The sequence below is a fragment of the Ixodes scapularis genome, unplaced genomic scaffold, assembly GCF_016920785.2.
Source record: "Ixodes scapularis isolate PalLabHiFi unplaced genomic scaffold, ASM1692078v2 PGA_scaffold1__304_contigs__length_218370807, whole genome shotgun sequence".
Taxonomy (NCBI): domain Eukaryota; kingdom Metazoa; phylum Arthropoda; class Arachnida; order Ixodida; family Ixodidae; genus Ixodes; species Ixodes scapularis.
In genome coordinates, this window is record NW_024609846.1 from 83,076,157 (window position 1) to 83,102,882 (window position 26,726).

At 46.1% G+C, this 26,726-nt stretch overlaps 2 protein-coding genes across 4 annotated transcripts in view; one reads left to right on the top strand and one right to left on the bottom strand.

Moving 5' to 3' along the window:
* LOC115319303 (protein RCC2 homolog) overlaps positions 1 to 5,228 on the bottom strand; it is a 30,536-nt gene extending 25,308 nt beyond the window's left edge. The window contains exons 1-3 of one of the 2 annotated variants that reach the window (XM_029979183.4): positions 4,744 to 5,228; positions 3,384 to 3,483; positions 1,987 to 2,127 (exon numbers count right to left, since the gene is read on the bottom strand). In XM_029979183.4, the coding sequence (XP_029835043.3) occupies positions 1,987 to 2,127; positions 3,384 to 3,483; positions 4,744 to 5,019 (517 nt within the window). In that variant the 5' untranslated portion in view covers positions 5,020 to 5,228. The remainder of the gene's footprint in view (positions 1 to 1,986; positions 2,128 to 3,383; positions 3,484 to 4,743) is intronic. The other variant, XM_040499817.2, reaches the window with a different exon arrangement.
* Positions 5,229 to 7,780: 2,552 nt separating this feature from the next.
* Positions 7,781 to 26,726, top strand: part of LOC8026372 (ubiquitin conjugation factor E4 B) — a 68,100-nt gene continuing 49,154 nt past the window's right edge. The window contains exons 1-11 of one of the 2 annotated variants that reach the window (XM_029979181.4): positions 7,781 to 8,176; positions 10,083 to 10,287; positions 11,298 to 11,385; positions 13,072 to 13,156; positions 14,809 to 14,956; positions 19,500 to 19,623; positions 20,286 to 20,427; positions 20,552 to 20,652; positions 21,520 to 21,634; positions 23,883 to 24,029; positions 25,663 to 25,779. In XM_029979181.4, the coding sequence (XP_029835041.3) occupies positions 8,153 to 8,176; positions 10,083 to 10,287; positions 11,298 to 11,385; positions 13,072 to 13,156; positions 14,809 to 14,956; positions 19,500 to 19,623; positions 20,286 to 20,427; positions 20,552 to 20,652; positions 21,520 to 21,634; positions 23,883 to 24,029; positions 25,663 to 25,779 (1,296 nt within the window). In that variant the 5' untranslated portion in view covers positions 7,781 to 8,152. Of the gene's footprint in view, positions 8,177 to 8,594; positions 8,856 to 10,082; positions 10,288 to 11,297; positions 11,386 to 13,071; positions 13,157 to 14,808; positions 14,957 to 19,499; positions 19,624 to 20,285; positions 20,428 to 20,551; positions 20,653 to 21,519; positions 21,635 to 23,882; positions 24,030 to 25,662; positions 25,780 to 26,726 lie in introns of those variants that run through there. The other variant, XM_029979182.4, reaches the window with a different exon arrangement.

Genomic DNA, 26,726 nt, shown 5'->3' on the forward strand with positions numbered 1-26,726 from the left:
ATGTTTCACGAAAGGTGGACAAATCCGATATAGCAAAAACTATGTGTCACAACAAAAAAATGTTTGTGTTGTTTTGGTCCTGGGCCAGGGACCCATTTAGGAAAATTGTTAAAGCTTGGGATAATTAAGTTGTTAATTATTTTTGCATAATTATTATTTTTTTTTAATATTGAGCTTAAGGGCATGGTTTCAATTAGAAAATTGCTCAGAATCATCAAAAAACACTAAATCAACAAATTGCAGAACGATAGGAGGCACGCGTAGCATTCTACGGCTTTCTGAAAAACCGCGCAAGTTCAACCCCGATGGCACCGCGCCCCATGGAGAGATAGTGCAACCAGCCCCTGCTGCATTGCGCGAGCACAGCACAACGCAGCAGAGGAATTGCTGCATTAAAGGCATTGCTCGACTCTTGGGGAAGTTTTGTCCACCAAATACATTGATGTCAACAAACGCACCCGGGTCTATGGTCCGCTTTTGGACAACAAAGTCGTGCAAATCGGCAGGGGAAACCTTCGCGAGGCTTTCTGCACCGAGCACTGGTGAGAGCTATGCAGACTGTGTTAACCAATCTACATCTGGAGAGCTTGTTTAGAAGCCCTTAGTTGGGAATGTCACAGAACATACTTATTAAGGTGTACCCGTGTCAACGGAAGCAAGCCAAAGTTGAGGACATGACATTGTCAGCGAGTACTGAATAATAATATTAATAATAAAAAAATTGTTGGAGTGTGTCATTTTTAATAAGAAGCGCTTCGGTGTCCTCGCAAGCTTCGAATTAATGAGTCGACTAGTGATATAGCAAAATATTTTCCTGGAAATTGAGTCCATTAGAGGTACTGCAATTAAAATCACTTAATTTCAGTCACTATATCACTTCCTAAGTCACGACAAAAATTTAGAGTAATTTGTTCACAACCAGGGAGCAACGCCGTTGGACATGAAGTGAAATGTAGCTTAACCCTTTCCTTACCATGGAAAAAGATAGTACATTTGGAAGAACAAAAAAAATAATTTTTGATTGATTGATTGAGGGCTACCAATCCCTCCACAGCCTTCATTTATTTTCTCTTTCTCTCCCCTTCCCTATTTCTCTAACTACCAGCACATGGCTTGTTAGGATACATTAAAAAAATGTAGTCAACAAGCTTTTTTCTAAATTATTGATAATCTGGTCAAAACGCTTCCTAAAATTATTGAACTTGGAACATGTGCAGAAAAAAAAAAACAGTTGAAACAAGTAACTATATCAAACAAACTTAAATAATTCAAAAAGCACAAAATGTGCCTTATAGCTAGGATTCAGTGTTTTCCAAGTTCCTTTTTCGTCAAGTTCGGAGGGTGTTTTTCCGAGATTATTTTAGATTAATTCCCAATTCCCCGAAATTCGTAGAAGTTTGCAGCAATTCTTATTGAAAAATAAATAATATCCAGGTGTAAACATATGCTAGGTAAAAAAAAAAAAAAAAACACACTTGTATCAATTAATATTTCTTTAGCTGGATTTGGCATTGGTGCCATTGCCACTGGCAATTCTAATTTGTCCGATGACAAAAAGTTGCACATAAGTGCTGCTTCGATAAACATCAATTCAACCTCTCCTTCCTCCAAACACAAATAGTATGGCCTCAGTGAAAACCAGAACCGTGGCTTTTGTTGTGACCTGAAAGTACAACGACCTCTCGTCCCGAATGAACCTCGACGAGATAAGCGGTAAGACCCCTTTTGACAATGGTTCGAGCTTTAAAGATAACTGTGGTGGTATTTTCCCAGGACCATTGAAGCCTGTGCACTGATCAGCCTTGACTATAAAATATTAGTACATTAAAATTCTGAGTTTGTCGGAACCCTATTCATAGCCCCCCCCTTGCACCTCTGCAAGTTAGTGCTCCTCTAAATTCTGAGCACAACTGGCCAGAAGTCGATTGTGACTAAAGCGAAGCAAAAGACGCATATTCCTGTCCCTTTGGTGACTGGGCCACTCACCCCAGGTGAACGCTTGTCCCTGGTCGGTGATGAGGACCGTGTGGCAGGCAGAGCACCCGGAGAAGGCCGCCTTCACCCGCACCCCTTCCAAGCAGCTCAGCCGGTGAGGGCCCCAGAGGTTACGGTCGTGTCCCTTGGCTCCTGCGGGACATTGTAGAAAGGCCCACCTCAGCGGTGCCGATTGAGGGAAGGAACCGATTGCACATTTCACGACTGCTGGAAGAACCGGGAGGCTAGAGCATTTTTACGAAAGTTTGTGGACGTAAGTTTTTTTCTGTCAAAAAAGTGCCTTTGTACCCAGAAAATACCAAATCAAAATTATCTACATTGCTCTTTTCATTTTTCGTAGGGTGATTCTCTAGCAACCGTGATGTCGAGAGATCGCTACGAAAATGTTCTTCGGCAGCAGACACTTCTCCCGTGGCTATCCTGCAGTGGACTTCATTTTGGAAAGCTGGAAGCCGCGCAGTTTGCAGGACAGTACACGAGCGTCTTTCTTGTGCCCGTCTTACCACTTTGACGGGAAAAGTCAAACGACGATGGCCGTGAGACTGAGACTGAATAACATGCAGAATGAAAACCATCCGAGTTGAAGGGTACAAGTGGCAGGTGGAACAGCAACACTAATGAGCACATGGGAAAAGATCACTGAATGAGGAAAACTACCTTTGAACAATTGACAAGTGCCACGGTTACACAATACAAGGATGCAATGAGCTTGCATATTGCATCCATAAAAAGATGCAACATGTTTTATACATCAGTATTGTATGACATACACAAAACATGCTGCCAAAAAGACAACAGAGAGGAAAACAGCTGCCTTTGACTCATTCTGTGATTCAATTGTTCGGCGTCATTTTAGGGCCACAAATGAAGCTTTTAATAACACAAGCATATACTCCCCCCTCACGAATTCCACTGCAAATACTGTATTTGTTGGCCTGTTCAACCAAAAGATAATGCCTCCTTTGATCCCCAAACTTGTGCAACCACAGATTAACATCCATTGCATAACAAAGTTGGATTCTCAAATACTCATCTAATTTGGCTTATAAAAAGCATCCCACATGACAAAAATGCTGTAACAAAGGCCTTTTTATTTAGGAAGGTTTTTTGCAGCACTATTTTTGAAATGCATGCTCAGTGATGAAGGATGTGATATGAATAGTATGACACTTAAATGTTAGAATAATTTGAGTACTAAACTGAATGCTTTCAAGTTCTGAACATTAGAATAAAACTCCCACTGTTAATTCGATCAGAAAATAAGGCCCTGGCAACTTAATTGTACAGATGCAGAAGTTGGGATTGAGAATGTGGTGTCACCTTCCGACCCTTGCACCAGTGGTCCCCCCTGACAAACCGTCCCAACCACATCCAGGTGCTGAGCTCACCTGGCGCCTTCTGCTTGTCCTTGGGCCTGCGGCCGATAGTGTCCCAGTTGGTTCCTCCAGAGAACAGGACAGTGCCCGGGGACCCCTTGCTTTCCACCCGCTGCAGGCGGAAAAGACACGGCGTCACAAGAGCACTCTAGTAGGGTACGTTGTTGGGCTAGTTGGTTCATCTTAGTTAAACATATAAAATAGCGCAAAAAAGACAAGGACAAGCGCTAACTTTCAACTAGTTTTTACTCAGGAAAAGCAAGCATATATATATACACACGACAGGCAAAGTAGCACCACATAAAGGTTGACTAATTTTGTGCACAATCATTCAAAAACAAACTCATTACTACGAAGTACAACAGAAGTGTCGCTGACACATGCCGCCCCACTTTTTTTGATAGAATGCTTGCAATAGCTCTCGAGCGACCGTCTCTCGGCTTCTACCCAGGACATGGTTACTCTTCTACCCAGAATCCTTCTGCTGAAATTGTGGAACGCAGCCCCACGTGTTGCAATGTATAGGCAAATGCGAGCCATATTTATTTTTTACTGATAATGCGTGCTCCCGTGCTCGGTCATTGATGCACCGCCCCGTCTGGCCGATGTAGTTGAACGTTAGCGCTTGTCCTGTATACTTCTTGTCCTTGTCTTTTTTTTTTTTTTTGCGCTATTTTATATGTTTAACAAGAGCACTCGCTTGCGGGTTGGAGGACGTGCCGAGAAACTGGGACGCGCCGGCGAACCTCAGCAGCACGCAGGGGGCCACCGGTTCAAATAACGCGAGTAGGTGCGCGTTCCCGCATGTCATCGCCGTCGGTAGTTTTTGTTAGTAGGTTCCATTTCGACAGGAAAATCGATTAAGAACCGCTCGACACGAGTGCTGGTATCCGTGCCGGCGAACCGCGACCTGTCACTGCGAGCGCGGACGCGAGGCGCCGTTGGATCCCGGCTCGGTTTGCTTCGCCGGGTCTGTCGCAAAGCGTGAGGGCATGCCCACGCGCGGCCGGAGGAACGCAGCGCGGTCGGCGCGGTGACGTTTGAGGAGTAGGGCGGGATCGATCGCGGTGCGCCAGCACCTTCCCTGCATCTGCCGGTCGCCCCTCGAAAAGCGACAAAGAGCGCACACGTTCCCTCAAACACAACAAAGAGAAAAGCGCCGAAAGCGGGGAGGGGGTCCCGAGAAGGAAGCGAAGGCCGCTTTTGTCCGCTCGGGAGCTCCCAACTGTCACGAACGAATGCAACGGGGCGCGAGGCTGAGATGTTTATCGGAATCGCCGAACGGTCGACGGGGGAAAAGCATAACTATCGATCGGACCGTGCACGCAGCCGGCAGCGCAAAGCGAGTCTGAGCTCCGAACGGGGCGCTTACGAAACCACGCTTCTTGTCCTGGCCGTCGCCGGACAAGGGGCTGTCGTCGTTGCCGTCCTTCTCGGTTGCGTCCGTCTCCGGCGACGAGGTGCCGTATTCTTCCTTAATGACGGGTGCCGCGTCGGCGGCGCCTTCAGTGCCGTCGGCTTCGTGCAGGCCCGTCACGCCATTGTCCGTCGCCGGCTCTTTGTTGCTGCTGCTGTTGTCGCGGGCCGCCTCGTCCGGCTCGTCGAGTTCAGTCTCCTCCTTGACGAGCTTACGCCTTTTGGCCTCCATACTGTCGGAGTTTCGAGGAGGGCTCACGGATTACGAACCACTGGCGTGACCGGTCTGCACCGGGCTAATCAAAACATTGAACACGCTCCCAAAACACCCCGACCGATGGAAATGCCGCCAAGCTGGAACGGATTATGGATCTCGCGAGACTTCAATGGGTACACCCGAGAGGACGCTACGAGCTTTAACGCGGCTCTGGAAGTAGCCGCAACCTGGTAGCCAAAATAATAAATAACGAAGTGAGATGTAAAAAGTGAGCTTACTTAGTTTGTAAATATATAAGTCAACATACTATAAAGTAAAATATTATATTTAAAACGTAAATTTGCAATGTGAGCGAGTAGCCTTACAGTGGCTACTCGATCGGCATGGCTCAGCATGAAGCATAGAGTTAATGCAGGAAGTCCAGAGCCGTATATGTAGAGAGTTTGGCCATTCGTTGGGAAGTATAGGAGACAAATGAAGCGGCGCCATTGGCCGAAAGCGGGCTGGGCGTGTTCCAAGGCGTCTTCAGAAATTCGAATGTGACCAACCAGAAGCCGGAAATAATACCCTGGCGGTGGTCGCGAGAAACAAACCTGATAACTGCATTGGAGTGACTCTTGATGGCTGAAAATATGGTACACGTGATGTTTCAATCACACTCATCTAAAATGATGGTGGAAGAGTGCGACTAGCGGAAAGATCGACATAACCCTTACGCCAAACGCCGAGCGCCGGGAATCTGCCGTCAGAGCGGCCACACTCTGCCCGCGCAAAACAGAGTTGAGCGGTGCATTCGTTTCTTACATCTTTCTGCATGATCATGATGAAACAACACGTACACCCTATTTTCAACCACAAAGAGTTACTACACTTCACTCTTACGCACTTATTAAAACCATATACGAACATTGACCTTCGATGATCGATCGGCTCAGAACTGTTTCTCGCTACCACCGCTAGGGGATTCTTTTCGGCTTCTGGTTGGTCAAGAGAGCATGCCAAGCCCTCTTTCCGAGTCTGCCGCACGCCCTGGCTCTGCCCGCGCCTCCCATTGACCAAACTCTCTACATATTCGCGACTCCAGCAAAACGGTCGCCGCCAAGCGGGAAAACCGGGAACCAGTCGGTCCAGGTCGCTCCGCGCCTCGCCGCGTCTCTGATGGCTTTCGCGGACACGTGCTGTCGGCGCGGGGGCGAGCAATGTAATTTGACGAAGGTCCGAAAATTTCTTAAGTTTGCCTGAGTGTTCATTAGTGTGGTGAAGCCTCAATAGATTGTTTCTTTCCATCACGTGTTTGAAAGCCCGTTTACTCCACAACACACGGTCGCGTGCTTTCAATTTTTTGGATGAGGAGGAATCACGGAAAAACGTTTTGATTTCTCGTCTGTCTCTAATCACAATCAAAGTGACGACTGCTTGGTAACTGATAGGTGGTTTCTTTATAAGGATGTAGAACAGTGGACTGAGGTCGACGGACGAAGTGTTTCACTGGAGGGAACACCAATGTTGCAGTCAAGTGAATGGGAAGGTTCGATAGCTGCTTTCCTTGAGTTTGGTTGTGCTCGATTAGCTTCAAGTTAATTTGAGCCAGTAACGCCGGCCGGTGCGTTGGCTATTCATCTTGGCGGTTTTTCGCCGAAAAAGACCACGTTAAGGGAGTTGGGCTAATTTCGCAATTACTTGATTCAGAAAACCTGCTCGCTGCGTATGATTAATGAGGGAAATTATCTGCTTTCAAAAGGTGGGGGACGCGTCTCGCAAAGTTAGAAGCTGTCACGTCATTAAGATCTATCGCGCCTCCAATATTTATATTATAACCCCTGTCGAAGCCAGCAGCAATACACGTCTACATTGCTCAGGTTGACCGGCCACAAAAAAATACTCATTTTATCCGTTCAGGATTCGAAGTCAAGTTCAATGCAGAGAGGTCCGAGTGAATCTCCGATGAAGACTCTCTTCAATTTGTCCGCATTCGTATCCGTTCTACCGGCTAGAACCGTGTGGCTAAGTTTAAGTAGTATCTCTCTGTTTGTCAAATATACTTTTATTCAGCAGTTCACATAATAGTTAGTTAACTAAGTTCATATTTCAACCCGACGAATATACTAATATCGCTTTAGTGGGACCATAGTACGTAATATGATACATAATCCGCATATTCGTTAAAATGACTTGTCGATTGCTACTAAAACCTGAATAGAATACGAGTATCAGCTGCTTAGTGAAGCGCCAGCGAGTTGACATGCTCCTTGGCTCAAGAAGCGCTTGCTTAATTTTTGTAATTTTCCTGCAGCATGTGTTCTTGACCGAGCACACAACTGGAGCTGTTTCTTGAAACGCGGACAGGCACAAAAGCTCAATTTGCGGACAGATAAGTCGCATGGTCGAGGCATGCGAGTTAGCTAAAGATTACTCTCGGTGGAACAATTTTGTAGCCCTCGCCGCTTTCCTTAGATGATCAAAACTAATTAGAGTCTATTACCGTTTCTCCGGAGCCCATAGTTTCGGTTTTGATCGAAGTCTCCGAAACGAAAGTTTGACATAAAAAAAACAAAAAAAAACCGGAAAAACAAAGCTATGCTCGGCAAGTTTATGCGCACCGGCTACACTTAACTGTCTCAGTTCAAATACCCATAAAATTGGGCATTCAACAAAAGAAAATTTGTTAAATTGAATGCGCCACCCATTCAGGCGGCCCGGCCGAGCCGACGCGACCTGGACTCAGCCGCCATGTTTGTTTGGTGGTGGCGCCCCCTATAGGTCGCTGGAGTCGCGAATACGGCTCTGAGGAAGTCGAGGAAGTCGGCGCGGCGTTTAGCCGTTTTGCGCGTTTTGCGACTTCGGCGAGGACGCGAAGAGTTTCGTGGCGCCATCAGACGCTAGTGAACGGAAGCTTGCGTGCTTTCTGCCTTCTGGCTCACCTCTGCCTTTCTGTCGCTACTCTTGGGAAATGTAGCGACTCTAGCCAGAACAACCGAGGACCCGCTGCAGTGTGGTCCGTGATTCTGTGATGTTTGCGATCACCTGCTCCCGCCTAACTTTGTGGAAGGCCTCGGCTATGTTTATGAAAGTTTGTCCATTCCCCTGTCTATAAGTGCCCGATTTCCTATTGAATTTGTTCCTTTCTTGATACGTCCAACCTACTGTGATGAGTGAACTCACGCCCGAGGAGGTGAGTGGACTCTCCGATGTCTCGTCGACACAAAAGCTTGACAAGTTCTCCGATGCGCACCGCTGTTTTCTTTTTTTCTTTTTTTTTTTCCCTTAGTTTTAGATTCTCCGACCACACTGGATGATTAGGGGTACTTGTTGCTGGGTGCGAGGTATATTCAATCGCTTTAACCGAGTCAACGCTCCACGACCCCCTCTGTTTGTCTTTTTTTTTTTGCAAGTCAGCGCGACCTTAACCATGCACGTATCCAGTCGTCCTCGCACCCGCAGCAGGCTAGCCCCTGGCCCAATCGACTGCTATCGGCTGGTCGCGGTGGGACGTTGAACTCGCGGTTTCTGGGAACAAAGCGCCCGTCGCTTATTTCGTTAGCGGCCGCGCAGTTCGGTGCCTGGTTTCGTCAGCTGTTCCCGCGACCCCCGCACGCGTGTTTCACAACTCGCGGCCCTTTGTCGATTCGGAACGGCGCGAATCCTCCTAATTACTCGTCCTCGCTCGTGTGCGCTCTTGTTTTCGTGGGTGCACCGTGCAGTTGTCGACGTGAGCCGAAAGCGAGACCTTCCTTCGGACGTTTCCAGCCGTTGGAAAAACCAGTGCGGTCGCGAAGGCCACCTCGCAGATAGGGCCGAGCGTCTGGGGGATCGACTCACAATCTGGCTGAATGTTTGTGCTGCGTCGATCGGTTGGGGGAGTTTTTGCTGATCGTACAATTTATACGCAATTAGAGACAAGGGACTGTACTTCTAATAGCCTATTCATACCCTCTTGGTAATATATCTTTTCTTTTTTTTTCCCCCACATCGGTTGCACAATTACCAAGCAACGTCTTTGTTTGTTCTTGATTTTACTAGGCTAGAAACGGTGTGGTGGCTAATGAATCTTTGAATACTTTAGTGATTCTCCCTTCAATTTACCTCTGTCACAAGTGGAGCATTTGCATATATCATTGTTCTCAGAATCATTTACAAGCCCGCACGACTCGTGTCACTACCTGTAGTTCTCTGTGCAACAAAGATTCCTTTTGTCTTTTCATTGACACCATTGTAGTCGCTATGCTGTCGCACATGTTCGAGGGCTGGTCACACTGCCGCAAATATTCAGTGGCCAAAAGCGAGACATGCAAAGTTCTGTGCTCATTTCAGCAAGCATGATTTGACTCCTTGAAAGCATACAAAAAGTGTGAGAACCAGAATAATTTTTTCACACCTCCACAAGTATTCACTGGCCCAAATACCAGATATGCAAAGCCATGTACTCATTTCAGTAAGCATGGTTTGACACCATGAAAGCACACAAAAGTGTGTGGGACCAACTTCATTTTATGAGTTTGGTCTTCAAACTTGGTTCAGTTTTTATTTTTTTAAAGGTATCAACCGCAAGAGTCAAAAATTGCTGCATTGTCGTTGAAGGAATCTAGATTAAAATGGTCTACACTGAAACATTGCCATGGCTACCATGTGAACAGAATATTAATTTATTGATTGGTAATGCTTTGGTTAAAAATGTTTCGAATTGTTTTTGCTCATTTGCTTGAGACTGCAAGTTCCTTGGTAACGCGTTGCAGCCCTGAAGAATAAAACTGTTCATAGGGCTTCCCCTAGTGGTGCCAAGGAGCTAATAATGCCTTTTTACCCTTCTAATGTAGTCTTAATTTGACAGTGCATTTGAGTATATCCAGTAAGAACAAACAAGATCAGTGAGGCCTCAAATTCAATGACAAGGCAGCAAAGATATGGGGCATTTCGTGAGTTCCCTGCAGGCATGATCAGAGTCTTTGTGAAAGGCATGCAGCACTTGAGAGACTTCCGATGTCATGTTACGAAGCGCGGCCGTTTCCCTGCAAGGGGCTTTGTTATGTTTTGCACTCTATGAGCTGCCCAAGTCGAGTGGAGCCCGGTAACTCTTTCAGCTGCGCAAGCGGCGCCTGGCACGCCTCGCGGGAACGGTGAACGATGCCCCGGCGGTGAGGGGTTCGAGGGCGCCCGAGGAGGAGGGCGCCCCGGAAGAGGTGGCGGGGGCGGCGGCGTGCTCCCGGAGTGAACCCTGGGAGTCGCCGCACCAGGACCCCTGCAAGAGGCCAAAGGCACAGCCAGAGACTGCCCCAGACAGCAGCGGTAAGTGAGGACTCCGTCGAGTCACGTCAGGGGCATGGGCGGCACCTTTTTTACGACTGGGTAGTGGCAAAGCAAATCAAAATAAAGGTTGCAATGGTGATGTTAAAAAAGAAAAAGAAAGGCACACAAAAGTAATACATTAACTGAACTCTCCGACGTCGCTGCACTGTGGTGTGGCTGCCATCGGCACTGTTCGTCTGCTTCACTTCTCCCGGGTCTGGTTTGTGCGCACATGTAGTACCTACACCTGGTGCGGGCAAACGAGTAACCATCCTATCTAGGGCCATTAAATAGACTATTCTTCAGAGTAACAATACATCAGACGTTCAAGATTGGATTGGATCGTAACGGCTGTACCTTTTATAACGAGTGGTAGCTTGCGCCATTTAGCCTAAAACAGCAACAAAAACCTGATTTCTCCTTTCAAGTCATTGTGTTTCCCTAACCATCAGCAGGCCATGAAGATGATTGCCCAGGCATCGCTGCGGGAATCAGTGTTGCTAGTTGTCCCCAGCTTCTGCTGACATGTCCGACTGAAAATGCAAGAAGTCCCATTGCCTTTTTTAAAAACATGTCACAACGGAGCAAATCTATGCAACGAGCACCACACATTTACAAATCAAACTGTCAGGTTTCAGAATCGTAACAATCTCAAATGGCACTTGTGCGGGTACGAGCGGTTGTCACGTGCCTGAATGTCACACGACGCTAACAAACAAATGACTGTCATGGTAGTGTAGGACGACGGTGGGAAGGAGTGCCGATGCTCTTGCTCTAGTTAAAGCAATTCGTGCTTACAAAATCGGGGCCTACAAAGCGGGGTGCAGCTACATCCATTCAAAGTAGCTCTTTGCACTTTAATTTAAATTTTGGTAGCTCAAAAATTGTGACAATGGAGGCGGGCAGTCTAACTGTTGGAAGCCCCTCGTGAAAGCGAGGTAAATATTGAGCATTTTCCTAGAAAATATGAAAAGAAATGCAAGTCGATCGATCGATTTTGCCGCTTGCAGCTACAGCAAAGGCCTGTCCCATGGAGTCCGAGAGCGGGGATGTCCACATGCAGACGGTGGACACAGACAATGACTCCTGTGAAAAAAGGTAAGCTCCTGGACAGTGTCTGTCTTGGCAGGTTGAAGGGCCTTGCAGGCCTTTTAGTGACAGGGACGAACCTGACTTGCTGTAAAATCCAGAGCAAATCGGGTGAAAATTAAGAAAACTTTCGGTGTGCAATCAAAAAAGTTGAAAAAAATGCTATTTTTTTGGTTATGTGTCCCTGCCAAACCTCTTATTGTGGCAAGAGGAAGTGAAGCAAAGATTTTTGTATTTCCCAGTCAATGTTCACTTATATCCCACCATTGCTAACTAGTCACATTTACGCCGAGACCATTATTGACCCGAACACTATGATTACAAGAAGTGAGCTACCTTTTGGTGTTTAAGAAAAAATTGCAAATCAATTCATATGTAGGGGTGGGGCATCTCTCAGGATATTGCGGTACTCAAACGTTGTATGCAAGTGTTGCATTGCTCTGGGGGCAAGACGTTTCCACAGAACTATCAGCTCGCACTCGCAGCTGTTGTGCACTGTCTGGCAGAATGCAGCTCAAGTAGCCTTTCTACTGCAACTGAAAGGGTTACACAATGCTACAGAAGCCTTAATAGTGACCACAAGCTCACAAACGTGATAAACAAATGGACGGATGGATGCTAACGGCTGTGCCTTTTATAAAGAAAGGGCGGTAGCCTGTGCTACCTAGTCTAGAAACCACAAGTATAGTTTTTCCTTCCCTCCCATTTCCTTCCCCTCTGTCTTTTGGTAACTATCACCAAGTAGTGTGGAATAGTGCCGAAATGACCTTATAAAAATTGGACAAAAAAAAACAAAAAAAACACCCCTTGCCCTCTTTTGTTTAGCGAGGGAGTAGCCAGTTTTTCTCTGGCAAACCTTATCAACGCCACCCCAACTCTTTGCCCACTGGGGAAGACAAACGGATGATGGATACAAATGGCTATACCCTTTATAACGAGCGGTAGCTTGCGCCACCTAGCCTAGAAATTAAGAACCAAAAGTATAGTACACAAAACATGGCTTGTCTATGTCGCCACACGATGGTGCTGATTGTTGTGGTTTCCGTATGCATGACACCATCTGCCAGCTGCTTCGAGCACTAAATGCAGCCCACGCTGCGGTGGTACTATGAATTCCCTTCACCATATCAACAGTCATGCTCGTCAAGCTTTGCGATCGTAACTATCAAAAATGGCAATCGATATGCACTTCATTCCTGTTATCATTGCCGCAGTTTGTAGATGAATTTCATTTGTAAATGTGCAGGCCTCTCCTTGTTTTGGGTCAGGTTGGCCATGAGCAGTATTTGTTTTTAATTTCATTTGTAAATGTGTAGGCCTTTCCTTGTTTTGGGTCAGGTTGGCATTGAGCAGTATTTTTTTTTAAATTTCATTTGTAAATGTGCAGGCCTTTCCTTGTTTTGGGTCAGGTTGGCCATGAGCAGTATGTTTTTAAGCCTCCCACCAGTTGTGATATAAAATAAACTTAGACACATTGCTTTTTTTTAAAGCAATACACTGACGATTTTGGTTTCTTGAAAAACTGACGTCAATAACAAAGAGGTTTCACTAGTCTAAAGAGAGAGGGAACATTTTGAACAACGGCCAAGGAAATCTTGGTGGGTTTCTTGTTGTTTTGCACGCTCGGACCATTGACGTGCTCAATGTAGCAAAACGAGCAACGGCCTGATGAGAATGTCTTTCCTCCGGGTGTAGCTTCCTGTCTCAGCTGGACGTAGACTCTGGTATTGAGAACATGGAGGTGGACGAGCTGGAGAGGCGGGACTCCATCAAGCACAGGGTGAGCAGACGGCAGCTTGTTCTTCCTCGGACAAAATTATACCAATGATGCCGTTGAAAGACGAAAGTCGGTAGGGCCGAGATTAGAACTTCAAGGTGGCTGTCAGTCAGAAAAATGGACAATTAAAATAAAACTAAAAAATACTACTTATCACTTTACATTATCACATTCATCATTATCTGACCTGCATGTTGCTTTTTTTTTTTTTTTTTCCTTCTTTCGGAAGGTTTTTTTTGGGACACTAATAAAACATTTACTCGATGGAACTGACTGATTTTGTTATGCTTTCATTCTGTCGTCTACAATCCTGACATGGTTTTATTTTATCTTTAAACTCTGCTTTACTAGTTTCATTATGTTGAGCTTGGCAAAAGGTGTCGGGAGCCACAGAGCACACAGGATGCTATCTGCCTTTCTTTGCATTAGGATCTACCTCCTGCTTCACCTGCATATATTTTATCTGGTCCTATAATTAAAGTCTTTTAGTCAGGGATAGCTACTTCGTTGAAGTGATTTTATAAGTACATCTTAATATAAAAGAAAGCTCCTGAAAATTTAGTTGAAGCACAGCAATATGTAGAAAAAACAAGAAAAAAAACATGCCCCTGATTTGTTTTTTTATTGCAGGACTTTTAAAGCTCTGTTTTATTCTTTTCTACCCCACACAGGGATGACTGTGATGTTTATTTATAATGTTAACATTAGTGTTGTGTTAGTGTTTTCTAATAGAAATTTTGAATAATACGCTACTCAATATTTGCTTTGAGATTAACTGTGATATTCATACTTTTTTAAGTGTTGATTGCAGCGGGTTAGCCCCGTTGAGTGCGCTTCTCACCGAGCACCTGCACACTGGGGGAGCAGTACTTGCGGAGCTGGCGATTATGCAAGAGTATATGTTTGGCAGTGGTAATTTGACTACCAACCTTCATCATTCGTGTTTATTTATTTTATATTTTTTAATTGGGGTTGTGTGGATATTTATACAGCGTGTAGTTGGTCAGCCATTTCAAATTTGCGACGAGTCACTTGCTGTAGATGAGAAGTTTAGCCAGTGCAGTACAACCGCTAGCCTGGGGCCTTTAACATGCACAACGCAGTAGTGGTATGCCACCGCACACCGGTACAATGCTCATCCAGATTGAAACCGGCAGGGGTGGGGATTGAGCCCAGGATCCCTGTGTTCTGCAGCGCGAGCTTCCGCTCCACGTGCTCAGAGCTGGTGTGCGCTAGCCCACTTGGCCACCGACCCCCCACAAGTTTATAAATTTCCGCAATTACAATAGCTGCGACAAATTTGTTGTTTACGTGCCAGAGTTCATAAATATAGTTATATTCAAATTAACTGAGCTTAGAAGTGTACAAGTGGACGGTTAGGAACAACTTTCACGAGTTCAGCCGAATTTCTCTTTAAATTAAGTATGGTGATTCAGTTCAAAAATATTCAGCCTAAGTTACTATTCGCTCCGAACTCAAAATCTACTACTTGCACATGACTTAGTGAACATCTATGCCCTTGTAGATTGGAACATTGTATGCATGTGTGAATACCTCTACAGAAGTTTTTTAAGTTTTGCCACTTTTGGCTAGCTAGCCCGTATCGTCGCTCTTCTCTTAATTCTCTTAACGATCGGTCAATCGGTGGCCCGCAGGAGAGCAAGGAGACTGTGGAGGAGCAAGTGCAGGCCTGTCTGGGACGGGTGTTCCAGGCACGCTGGTGTCCCAACGTGGCCACGCCCTCGGAAGCAGTGGCGGTGGCACTGCCCCAGACAGAGGCGGCCTGCTTCCAGCTGCAGTCCGGTAGAACTTTTTCCTTCCCACCCCGGTCGTGGGGTTTGTTGACCACAATCCGCGCCACCCAATTGCTTTTGTGCACAAATGGTAGCTGCTGCACATTGGCTGGACACCTCTTTAGTGTCCGACTGGACACACGTGGTATTTCCAGGGAAAGCTTGGGGGTTTTCTTGAGCAGCCAAACTATGAATTGTATTTAGCCTTAACTGAAATGCTTTCCCTGTTAAGGAGCTGCTTTGGCACATCTAAGCCTTGCTGTATCTTGGCAGTGCATCAGCACACAGCTACAGTCGAACCCGGATATATTGAATGCAAAGGGGATCGTAAAATACTTCGATGTGTCGATAATTCGATATACAGTCGAACCTCGTTATATCGAACAGTGCGAGGACTGGGAAATAATTCAATATAACCAAAATTTTATGTACAAAATTGCACCGAAATTGCGTCAAAGTGCAGCGCAATTCAATCACTAAAAAGCTAGTGGCAAAAATGACTATTCACGTGAAGTGTTAAAGGGGCCCTGCAATGACTTTTTGACTGGTTTTTAATTTGCACTGAACCTGAGCGTACTGAACGTAGTAACTTAATCCAACTTTTCTTTTCTCAAATTTCGCTCTATTTTAAAAGTTATAGGCAAATTAGAATTACAAAAACAAGCAAGAAATAACCTCCTTCATGACGTCGTAGGTCCTGCCTTGAGTGGCCTTGAACTAGAGGAGGAGTAGTGAGCTCATCGAGCGCACACGGCTGCCGCACTCCGTGTCGACGGCTCGAGAGGGCGCCACTAAAACACGTGTTGGATAGGCTGTATGAAGCAGGCGGCCAGGGCAGCTCGTATTGCATTTGCAGCGCTACTAAACACTAATTCGACATAACATTTCATTGGCCACAAGCGACAGCAAACACGGGGTAAAGATCAGCTCAGAACGGGAGCCACTTCGCGCTGACGCACCACCAAATGACCAAATCACCAACAGGGCCCGCGCCAAAGCCTTCGGAACGCTCGGAACCAATCAGATTCTTGAGCCGGTATACGACCACAGCGCCGCCGCGTACATCCGAGACCTTTCTATGCTCCTCGTTTGTCGTAGCCTCATCCCACTAGCCTTTTCTATTATGTGCCGTTTTTTTCCGCCGCTTGGTGGCGGGTATGTCGACGGGTCATTTCTCGTTTCCGTACTTTCTAAACTGCATTTGTTTCTTTTCTGATCTAAAATAGTGAACAAAAACTACTTTCATACATAATTGAAGCGGTTCGCGACACTTATATTTTGTATCTCGACTAAAAAAAAGCTCTTAGAGGCTCTGACCAGTGACAAGCCCAGGACCAAAGACGTCACATTTTGCGCGCTTTCGGTACCGCGGGTCGCCCTCGTCGGTGGAGGAGGTTTCCGCGTCGTCCGGTTAAAATATGACGCACTGATATTTAGCTATTCTCTTCGTGCCCGCTAGCTTGCCCCAACCGCAAGAGAGGTGGAGACCGCAAAAAAGGTAGACGCTTAAATATGATTGCAGGGCCCCTTTAAGGTGAACTATTGATTCCAGAGAAAAAACTTTCAGCCTTTCTACTCTGGTGAAGAAGGAAGAGCAGCGGAGCTGTACTATGTGCCGCCATCTATGAGCGACAACAGCAACCAGACAACCGACAAGCCGGTTGTCTGGTTGCCGCTGTCGCGGTTGCCGCCGTCGCGGTCTGGTTGTTGCAGTTTATAGATGGCGGTAGCTGTCCAGAGGGTAATGTCGAGATTTATTTGTCTACGGACATGGAAACTGGGGAAAGCAGCCCTTAACAGCTCAGCTGTAAAAACTGCCGCAGCGTAGACTGCTTCTTGGAGTCGACCGCATGCCTTATTACAGCCCGCTCCATGGTCTCCAAGCAGTCCACCAACGCCAGACCACTACCATCTATTGTGCTGCAGTAGCGGCATAAAAAGGCAAAGCGGCCACAGCTTCTCTTGAAGTCGGGAGCGGAGCGAGGTCCTTGGTGTTTGAAGGGCCAACTTTGGAAGCCATCTCGTCTGGAGCCAGCTCGCGAGTGACCTTCGTGGCAATTTCCACGTCGGTTAGTTCGGCCGTGGTCTCCGCCTCTTCATTATCAACCACAAACGTAAAAATTAGCTCCACATTCATTGAGTGCAGGTTTTTCTAAATCAACAGATGCTTCGGCAACGTTGGATTTTTTTCACATTTTTCACCGCGGCAGATGATCTCAAGCTTTGTCGCAAACGTCAAGGACGTATGTTTGTTTACGTTTGTCGCCATCACTACACCACACACGGTTGATGCAGTGTCGGAGGAACGAAAACATGAGAGTGCGGGAGCTGTGTAACAAGCACACAAAAAGAGTGGTATGACTGAGCCTGTATACTGCAGAGTCTGGATGGCGCTCCCAACACCATAGGCATAAAGCTTTACGTAGGCATACGCCTGTAAAAGTTGCCAACGCCTACGCTGCCACCACTAACCTCTGATGTGTTGTGGGAAAGTCTGCCGCCTGCCTCCGGAGCGCACGCCTGGCGCTGCGGGGTTGATATAATAATTTTTAAGCGACCAAGTTTGATATAAAAAATTTAAAATGCATGTAAATCTTATGACAGTTCAACAACGATTCAATATATGCAATAATTTTATATATCTGTGTTCGATATAATGAGGTTTGACTGTTCAAAAGTGTGCTCGTAAAAGCTCCAGTTGAAATTTCTGAATGTCTCTGCTAATACTGAATGTCGTGACAAACGGGAGCTTACCAAACAGAGCATCCAAGAGCCGCTAAATACAGTAGAGCGTAGTTGGTGGAGACTGCAAACACCGCTGCACTGTATCTGACTATAGTGCGCACGCTTGATTAACGAAATAAAGGAGCGGAAGAATGACGTGCATGCTTTCGCATTCTCGACTCATAAGAAGTGGTTAGGTGTACCTCGAGCCTTTTTTTTTTTTTTTTTGCTTATATTTTTTGGGGTTAAGGGGTTGTGCAGCGACAGCAGTGTTCAGGGAAAGGGCGCACACTACCGTTCCAACAGCGGGCACTCCTTGCCCTGCCTACATGCACGCGTGTGCATTTTAGTATGATTGTCGTTGTCTTTCCTCTTTTCCACAGTTGCTTTTCTACTGCGTGTCCTCATGCATGTATGCTGGCTTGGCGGTCTGCCAACCAGGCAACGCAAGCTATGTGCTCGCCACTGGCGCAATCGGGGTGCAATCAGATCGCGGGAAAAACAATGGGCGGCCGGCTTTGGTTTGCTATATTGCGTGTCCCCCTCAATGAGAGTTTGATAAAAAATAAAAAATGAAAGACATTTACAGTTTTCTGTAATGCCGAATTACAGTGCAGCTCTTGAGGAGGAGGGGAGGGCATGCCTCTCCTCCTCTCCTATTCCCCTCCCATTTGGCGGACAATTTTCGCTAAATTTAGCGAAAACTTTTTTTGCTGTATTTAGTGGGGAAATATTCCCGCTAAATTTAGCGAAAACTTTTTTTGCTGTATTTAGTGGGGAAATATTCCCGCTAAATTTAGCGGGAAATTAACCAAAATCTTTCTGCTAAATATAGCGGAAAATTTAGGGAAAATTTCACCTGCTAAATTTAGCGGAGAAACTGAGTTGGTGTTGAAATCGCGTGACATCAATTTCCCCGCTAAATTTAGCGGGGAACTTTTTTTGCCAAGTTTCACGTTTCCCGCATAATTTACCGGAATAATTTTCTTGGATTTAGTGGTGTCACGTGCGACGTCACGAGGGTAAAATTTTCCCGCTGAATTTTGCGGGAAATGTTTTCGCTAAACTTAGCGGGCATCGTTTCCCACTAGATCTAGCGGAAACATTTCCCCGCTAAATTTAGCAGGAATATTTCCCTGCTGAGTTTAGTGGAAGAATTTTCTCGCCAAATTTATTGCAAAAATTTTACCCTCGTGACGTCACATGTGATGTCATTATGGGAAATGTGCCATAATGCAACACACGGTTACGCCGACTTCAATGGTGATGGCAACGCCGCTCAACATGAAAACGGGCGCCCAAGTGCTGCGCTTTAAAACAATGCTCCTACACTATTACATATGATTTTCAAGGGGATGTATGGACTGTTCAATATAAATGATAATTCGAAATACCCGAGTGTGATATAACCGGGCTCTACTGTATGAACTAAGCACTCCTTAATGTGGTCACATTAACTTGCTCTGTAGGCTTCCGTGCTGTGCAATTGTAATAACTCCCAGGGGAGAGAGTTTCCTTGGCTGTCAGTTGTTCCGAAGAGATGAATGCTTCTCTAGATCAAGGTGATTTGGAGAACCCGTGCCATACAGAGTGAGCATTTGATCCACGGTGCTCAGGAAGAAGAAACCAAAAACAAAGGGCCAGAAAGAAAAAAACGACTTATCGGTATGCTTGTGGATGGCAGGCTATAAAGAGACACACAAGGATTGTTCGATGGCGAATTCCTCACTGTTTTAAGATGAGCGAAGGCACGTGTGTATGATGTTAAGGTCGTGCAAGGTGCGTGACTTTGGAGTCTCTCAGCTTATGCGTGCGCATTTCCCGTGCAGCCCCCTTTGGCGAGCTGATCCAGCACATACTGTCTGAGAGCCTGCAGCTGATCCGGCTGTGCGAACACAACCCGTTCCAGAAGGCAGGCCCTGCCGAGGACGACTCTCCGGTTCCTTCTGTTTGGTGAGCACTTTGAATTTCTACGACAAGCCTGGTGAAGAAGATTCGCCATCTCAGAACGGCGAATCGTGGGAGCCGACGTCGGTGGTCTTGGTGGGCCCAGGTTGCTGGCCAGGCAGTAAAAAGCACTAAGGTATCGCTCGAAAGGTCGGCACCTCGCCATTTCAAGCTTCAATTTGAGAGCAAGTGCCCACAGTGTTTTGTTGGAAAGGGAAACTAAACCTGAGAAGAAAGTGGACAGCTCGAATGCATTGTGGTAAAACAAGCACACCTAACATTTTGCACGCTTTTTTTTTTCTGATCTTCTGTCGTTCTCTTATTTCTCCTCTTGGGACCATCGATGTTAGTGCCTACGATGTGGCACATTCCATTCACACTTTGACTTGTCCTCACTCGTCCGGGTGTGCTCCGGTCCTCGTCAGACTGAGGCACTACCGTCGAGAGCTGCGCAGAGGCTTTGGGGACGTGGAGATGTTCGTGTGAGAAGAGCTAGCCGCCACTCCCCAAGTATCCGGCGCTGCTAGTATTCTAACTTGAGAAGCATTTTGCGATAGCGCAAACACTTCCAATGAGCTATTTCTTTCTGCTCTGACTCGATGTCACCGCCTGCTGGGGCTCAAGGGACGGTTCTTTTCCGACTCAATCCGAGATGCTCACTCTCGCAGTGTGAGCCCGGAGAGGTCGGTGGGGGATTCGGCGGCCGACAGAGGAGCGGAGACCTCGAGGGAGCGGTCCGAGTGTCCGGCCCTGGAACACCTCTTCGCCTGCTATGCTCGGGTGGCCTTGGAAGAGCGGAACGCTCCTAAGGTACACCCACCGGATGCTTTGGCGTGCACCTCGCTTGGCCCGAATTCTGCTTTGCGGGTTTTCATGCCTGTCCGTGCGGGCGGGCCGTGTCTGAGGAGCATTCTGCATGCCCCGTGTGTTCCAGCGCTGCAGCGAGCACCCACTGAGGGAGCTGCTCTCGGAGGTGAGGGCCCAGTGCGTCCACTTTGCCCTGCTCCTGCTCAAGGGCACCCTCTTCGGCCCCTGGTGAGGAACTCTGGCACGCTCCTACCTCAGATTTATGCTGGAACCAGTTTAAGCTGCCTTCTTGAACGGCTGGTGCCTTTCTCTATCATCAGGGAACACTGGATTTTTAGGGCATCTGTCTGTGGAACTGCATTATAATCTCTAATTAAAATGTAGATTTAGTGAAGAGGGGTTGGTGTGTACTTAGAATATTGGTACAGGTGTTTGAGATACAGTTGAACCTCAGTTTAACGAAGTCACCGGGATCTGCGAATTATTTGTTAAATCCGGAACTTCATAAAATCGAGAAGGCCATTTTTTGGGCATGGGCTGTGCAAAAAATCTCAATTTGTTCGTTAAATCGGGAAATTCGTAAAATAGGGTTTCGTTAAATCGAGGTTCAACTGTACTGATGTAGAGGAAAAGTTGTGGCACAATAAAGAGCTCCTGAAAAAAACTTTCTTTCTTACCAGACATTTGTCGACTTACAGAGATTTACCTTCTAAGCACGCGCAACGTTGTGTCGAGAGAAAAATTGTGCATCCTTCCAGTAGCAAATTTTCCTCGAATCAAAGATGAACTTTTGCACCATTTTTATATTTTTCTGCATATTATTTTTTTGTCTACAAGGGCGTGTCTTATGTATTGACAAATATTAATGTATGTACAAACTAAAGTAAAACTTGCAGTTTCTCAGAAATACGGCTTGCTATTTCGCTTCTTTTTCTGAGCAGGGTGTTGAAGTGGTCCACAGAGTTGTGCGCAGTAACAGAACGTGCTACTCGAAACTACACATCTCGTGCATCTCCTTGCAGTTGGACGGTGACTCGCGATATTGTGGGCTCCTTCAGCCTACAGCAGTGCCGTGTGCCCCCATGTTCGATGCAGGTCTCCCTGCAAGCGTTCTCTGCTCCTGAGTCCCCTGCTGAAACAGTCCCTTCCCAGGGGCTTCCTGCAGGAGATGATGTGCGTGGCACACCAGGACCAGACATGCTTCGCACAGGTCAGCAGAGGGCTTGCCTGCCTTTCAGTCTGTGTTGAGGTCATACAAAAGTCTGAAATCATGTTCGAATAATTTTTTTTTAAATTTTGGCTAGCTTAAAGCTTTATTGGCACATTTTCCAGGGAACTATCGTAAAAAACTTTCAGCCTTTCCACTCTGATGAAGAAGGAAGACCAGCGAAGCTGTACCATGGTAGGAATGAGGTATTGGCCAGTCGCAAGTCGGCAAGCCAGAGTGGAAAGGCTGGACAGCTACCGCTATTTATGAGCGACGGTGGCAACCAGGCTATTGGCAAGCCAGTTGTCTGGTTGCCGCCGTCGCTCATACATGGCGGTAGCTGTCCAAAGTTAAGTGTTATCATTTGTTTGGCGACAGAAACGATACTGGGGAAACTAGCCCTTAACAGCTCCGCTGTAAAAATGTGAGGACACAAGTTCCAGCCAAATGTTTCTTGCTCCACTTGCATTCAACCTACCCCATGTTGAATGCACTTCTGTTACAGGAGTATGTTACAACTGGTGCATTACAGGAAGCTGCTAGGATCCAACCATATAACAGATTCCACGTTCAAAAGCTCATATTCTCCATTTGGCACTTTATGTGAACATTAAGGATAAAAGCTTTCTTTTTTTTCTCGATTAGTCGTAACACCCTTTTGGTGTCTTTGCAGCTTTGAACATGAACACGCCTGAGCAAGGTATCCAATGCCACAATCACATCTATGAATGCGGGCGTTGCACAATCATTGGCTTCTTCCTTAATGTCCTCGTCACTTTCAGTGTCTTTAGGTGCGGTGAATTTGAGGACAATGTTTGATTTGCAACCTCTGAACTGTACTTACAGTTCAGGAGTGGGGATGGAAGTCCCCGTCGCTTCCTGTGTGTGTCTACAATAGGTGAAGGGAGCTCTAATTTTCGCCATAGCACATCTTCATCTCTTGCACACTTTCGACATCTTCGTCGACATTACCCTTTGTTACCGCTTGGCGTAGCCCTGTGCATTTATACCCACACTTGTGGAGCCAGTGCTGTAGAGTGGCGGTAGAAGCGCCGTCTCTTGCTAGTGTGAAAAAGTGTGTTGCATCTAGGATGGTGAGCTTGGTCAGAGTGTCTCCTCATTCCATCGTGGCTAGCTATCACCGGACAATACTCTTCCAGTAGAAGTGCTTAACATTTGTTCTGAGTTGGCATACTTTGTCCCCTAACCCTGTCTTAGCCCAGTTGAGACGGGGAACCTTTGGTTTCAATCTCCTTTCCGTTGGCAAGGATGCTGTTTAGAGTTGTTGGCGCCAGCCTGTGATTTCCGTCTCCTTTCGACTGCGGCTGCGATTCAACGCCTGGTGTGTTTCAAAGTTCTCTTTAGAAGAGAGTGGATTTTTTTACGCAACACCATAACTGCCATCCGACAAACATGAATGGTACAGACTCGGAACTTAATGCAAAGCAAAACCAGTAGAACTGAGCAGTGAGCCACTGAAACGACTACAGTACCGAAGTGTGCGTGCATACATTTTGTTTTGGTGGAAGATGAGGAGATGAATGAGAGTTGAAGTTCAGGTTGCTGTCGTTTCAAAAGCGAGCGTCCAGAGCTTCTAGGTCGTGCATACGTGCTGAGCCGCTGAGGGACTGTGCCCAGACAAGAAGAGGGGTAGCAAAGAAAAAGCAGTAGGGTGGGCCGTTGGCGTGAACTCACAGTCCTTTTGCTGTTCTGATCAGTTCAGGGGAGAGAAGGCGCTGTCTACCTCATGCTGAGGGTTCGCTCCCTCCACGAACAGGTGGACTAGGGTACTTTGCTCCACATCTCTAACTTGGTATGTCACCACATAGCGACAATGGCGACACGCGTTGGCACTGCCGGCAAAGTTTTTGAACATAAGAAATGGGAAGGCAAATTTAAGAAATGTAAGTTTAATGCACATACAGTGCAATCCACTTATAACGATAAAGAGAAGAAAACACAAAAAGTCAATTGTTATAACCGATTATCATTTTATTTAGACTAGGAACTGATTGTTTCTAATCTAGAAACTGATAGTTATAAGCAGTACATCGCTATATGTGGTATAGTTGTATGTGGATTGCACTGTATCTTCCTTTGGAAGTTTTATAGGACCGGCAACGTAAAAGGCAGGAAATTGTGCTCTATTGTAGTGCTCTGAACAAGCAGTTTGCACCTCTTAGAGGGGCATTTCACTGTTCCCCCAAAAAACAAGACAATTCATTGTTGCTTGTGCTTATACCTGTTGCAGGTGTTTGGGCCACTGCTGCAGGGCCTGGTGCAACGCATGCGGCAGTGCTCGCTGCTGACAGACTCCTTCAAGGCACCCCTTCAGGCGCTCGTGGAGCTGTGCGACCTTCGTTGCCCCCCGAGCTCAGCGAGACCCTTCTGTGACCTGGTAACGGGACGCGCACTGGCCAATCCACTGAGTCCAGACAGGGGTCGTCGCATGTTTGGACCAACATTTTGAGGGTTTACGGGGCGACTTTGTATGTTTTGTGCGAGTTATTTGTTGGTTTTGAAAGTTCTCTAGTATGTGTCTGTACAGTTCTTTTATTTCCCGTTGTCTCCTTGCGCTTTCTCCCCTACTTTTTCTTTACTTAAAGCTATTGAGTTTTCCTCTTTAGAGAATAGGCCCCGTTTTAAGCTGTATGGCTCGAATTCGCCTTCAAGCCCAAGAACCAGTCCTTACGTTTCTTTTTGTTGCTGTTTTGGTGTATTGCAAAAATCACTTTTTGCTTTATCTTTTTTCTTTGTGTGTGCCTTTTAGTTATAAAGTCACAAGAAACTTCATGCCGCCAACTGCCTTTGTAACAAGCTCTACAGGGCTTCGAAAGAAGTTTGCTGTGCAAGTCCATTTGTTTCTACGGGTTCAATGGGGAAAAGGAAATATGCAAAGCCAAAATTGCAGCTCCCCCGTAGCGCTGGCTTAGGGCATCCATTCCCAAACTGGGTAATAGATTCCTAGGAGCCTGCGTCTAGGTCTCCCTAGACGCAGGCTCCTACATTGACAGACGCAGGTCTGTCAATGTGCACTGACAAACAATGTCAAAAATAATTATTTTTTATATGTTGGTGAGGTGTGCTGCACTGTGTAGCACTTGTCATCTACAAGTGAAAAAAGCTGAAAGCAATGTCAGCATATCAGAAGAAGTTTGAGGAAGACATCACCTACACTACTGGAAAAAAAATTCTGACATTTAAGTCGCAAAAAGAAATTTTTAAAACGTCGTCTTGAAACTTTTAAGTGCATTTTTATCTCAGCTTCACTTTTGGCGGCAAATCCCACCTTAATAAAACTATTGTTTCAGTATGAAACTACTGAGAGACTTAATATTTCCAGATTATATGCCGAAATTTTATCGAGCCCGGTTACTAGGAACTTAGATTTTGCATTTTCATGTTCCTTTATTATAAAAAATTGTAATTTGCAAAACTTGGGAATAGTAAAAAAAAAAAAATAACTTTCATAAATTTTTTTTTTACTTGAAAAATGCATTTTTTTTTTTTTATATTTTTTTATAGTAATTAGAAACAAGTATTCTAGTATGCATTCCACCAAAAAAATATGTGGTTATTGATGCTTTTTCTTAACGATAGATTCATTGTGCAGATTCCATGCAAAGCTATGCTTTGCTTCGTTCTGGGGGTATAAAATTGGTTTACATGGCTAACACTTTGTATTCCTTCCTTCTATATGGCTACAAACACCACCTGCAAATTTCACGCCGATTGAGTGAGCAGTTCAAAAGTAAAGATGCCCAGGTAGTGTCCCCCCTTACGAAAGGGGGGGGGGGGGCACTTGAGGCATCTGAACTGCCTAGTTTTCACAATGTAGAAGGGGAAGGGAGGTGCTTGTCAGCTCTAGTTCGAGGCAGACGGTCATTTCTCAAGATCAAGAAGTGTGGTTGCGTTCGGGTAGCATCTTTTGTTTTCCTTTTGCTAATTAATTGCCTTTTCTGCGGAGGAGGAGCATGTTAGGGGAGAGCACAGTGTGAGTGGCATGAAAATGGCCCCTTTCTGCCTCGCAGATGGTCCAGGACCCCCTGTGGCTGCCCCAGCCCGTGTCGGCCGCTACAGGCAAGGAGGTGGCACGTCTCTCCCTCCTGGGACCCTTCTTGGGGCTCTCCGTCTTTGCCGAAGACGACGTGAGCTCCTCTTTTTGACCACCCTTTCTCTCCTTTATTTTATTAATGCTTTATGAGTATAGCTCTTGGCCTGGTGCTGATGGAAGGTGTTCTTTGAACCATATGTTCTGGTGTTTGTGCAGTTCAATGTGCCGGACATTTTGGGAGGAAAGGTTTTTTTTCCCCAAAAGAAGTGTATGGCGATTTGCTAGGTAATTGTGTTGCGTACATGAAACATTTTTGCAAACGCTTATATCATCATTCAGCAGCACATCTAGCCTTTTCAACCAGATGCCTACGTTCACGGTGCTCTTCATCGGATCAGTGGCACGTGTAGACTTGAAATGCTAAACCTGGTGGTCTTCCAGAACCTTCTTACCCACTCCTCGCCTACTCTCCTCACTCCACCCCTAGTCACAGGACCTCCCTGTTAACCTATCGGTGTCGAGCACCTCACTCCTCCCGTCCCATCCGTCAAAAAAAATCGTCGTCGAGCCTTGCAGCAACAATGCCGAACGCCAAGCCGAAGAATGTTCCACTATAAAAATAATATAGGCATCGCCAAACGATCCGTCTCCGCTCAAATAAAGCCCGCGCGTTTGAGACCAGGTGCCAGAGTTCGGAGCTCACTCTTATTTGATCCAAAAATTGTAAGCAATTTTCAGAACTATGTAAGGAGAAAATGGCGACCAATGACACCTGCGAACTTTGCATTGAATGACCGCTCCTACCTGGAGCCACCATCCATCGCCATGTATTGGCATTCATTCAAGCATGGTGTGACAGTAGTGAAGGGCTTGGAGGAACTACCCAATATTCAATTCAAAATATTTTGACCAAAATCACGTTTCACTTCAGGCTCAAAATCCACTATACGTATTTGCGCATGCCTAGATGCTATAAAAAATTGGGCCATTCATAGAAGGGTTACGGTGTATTCAATAGAAATTCCAGCAGACTTTTTTTTA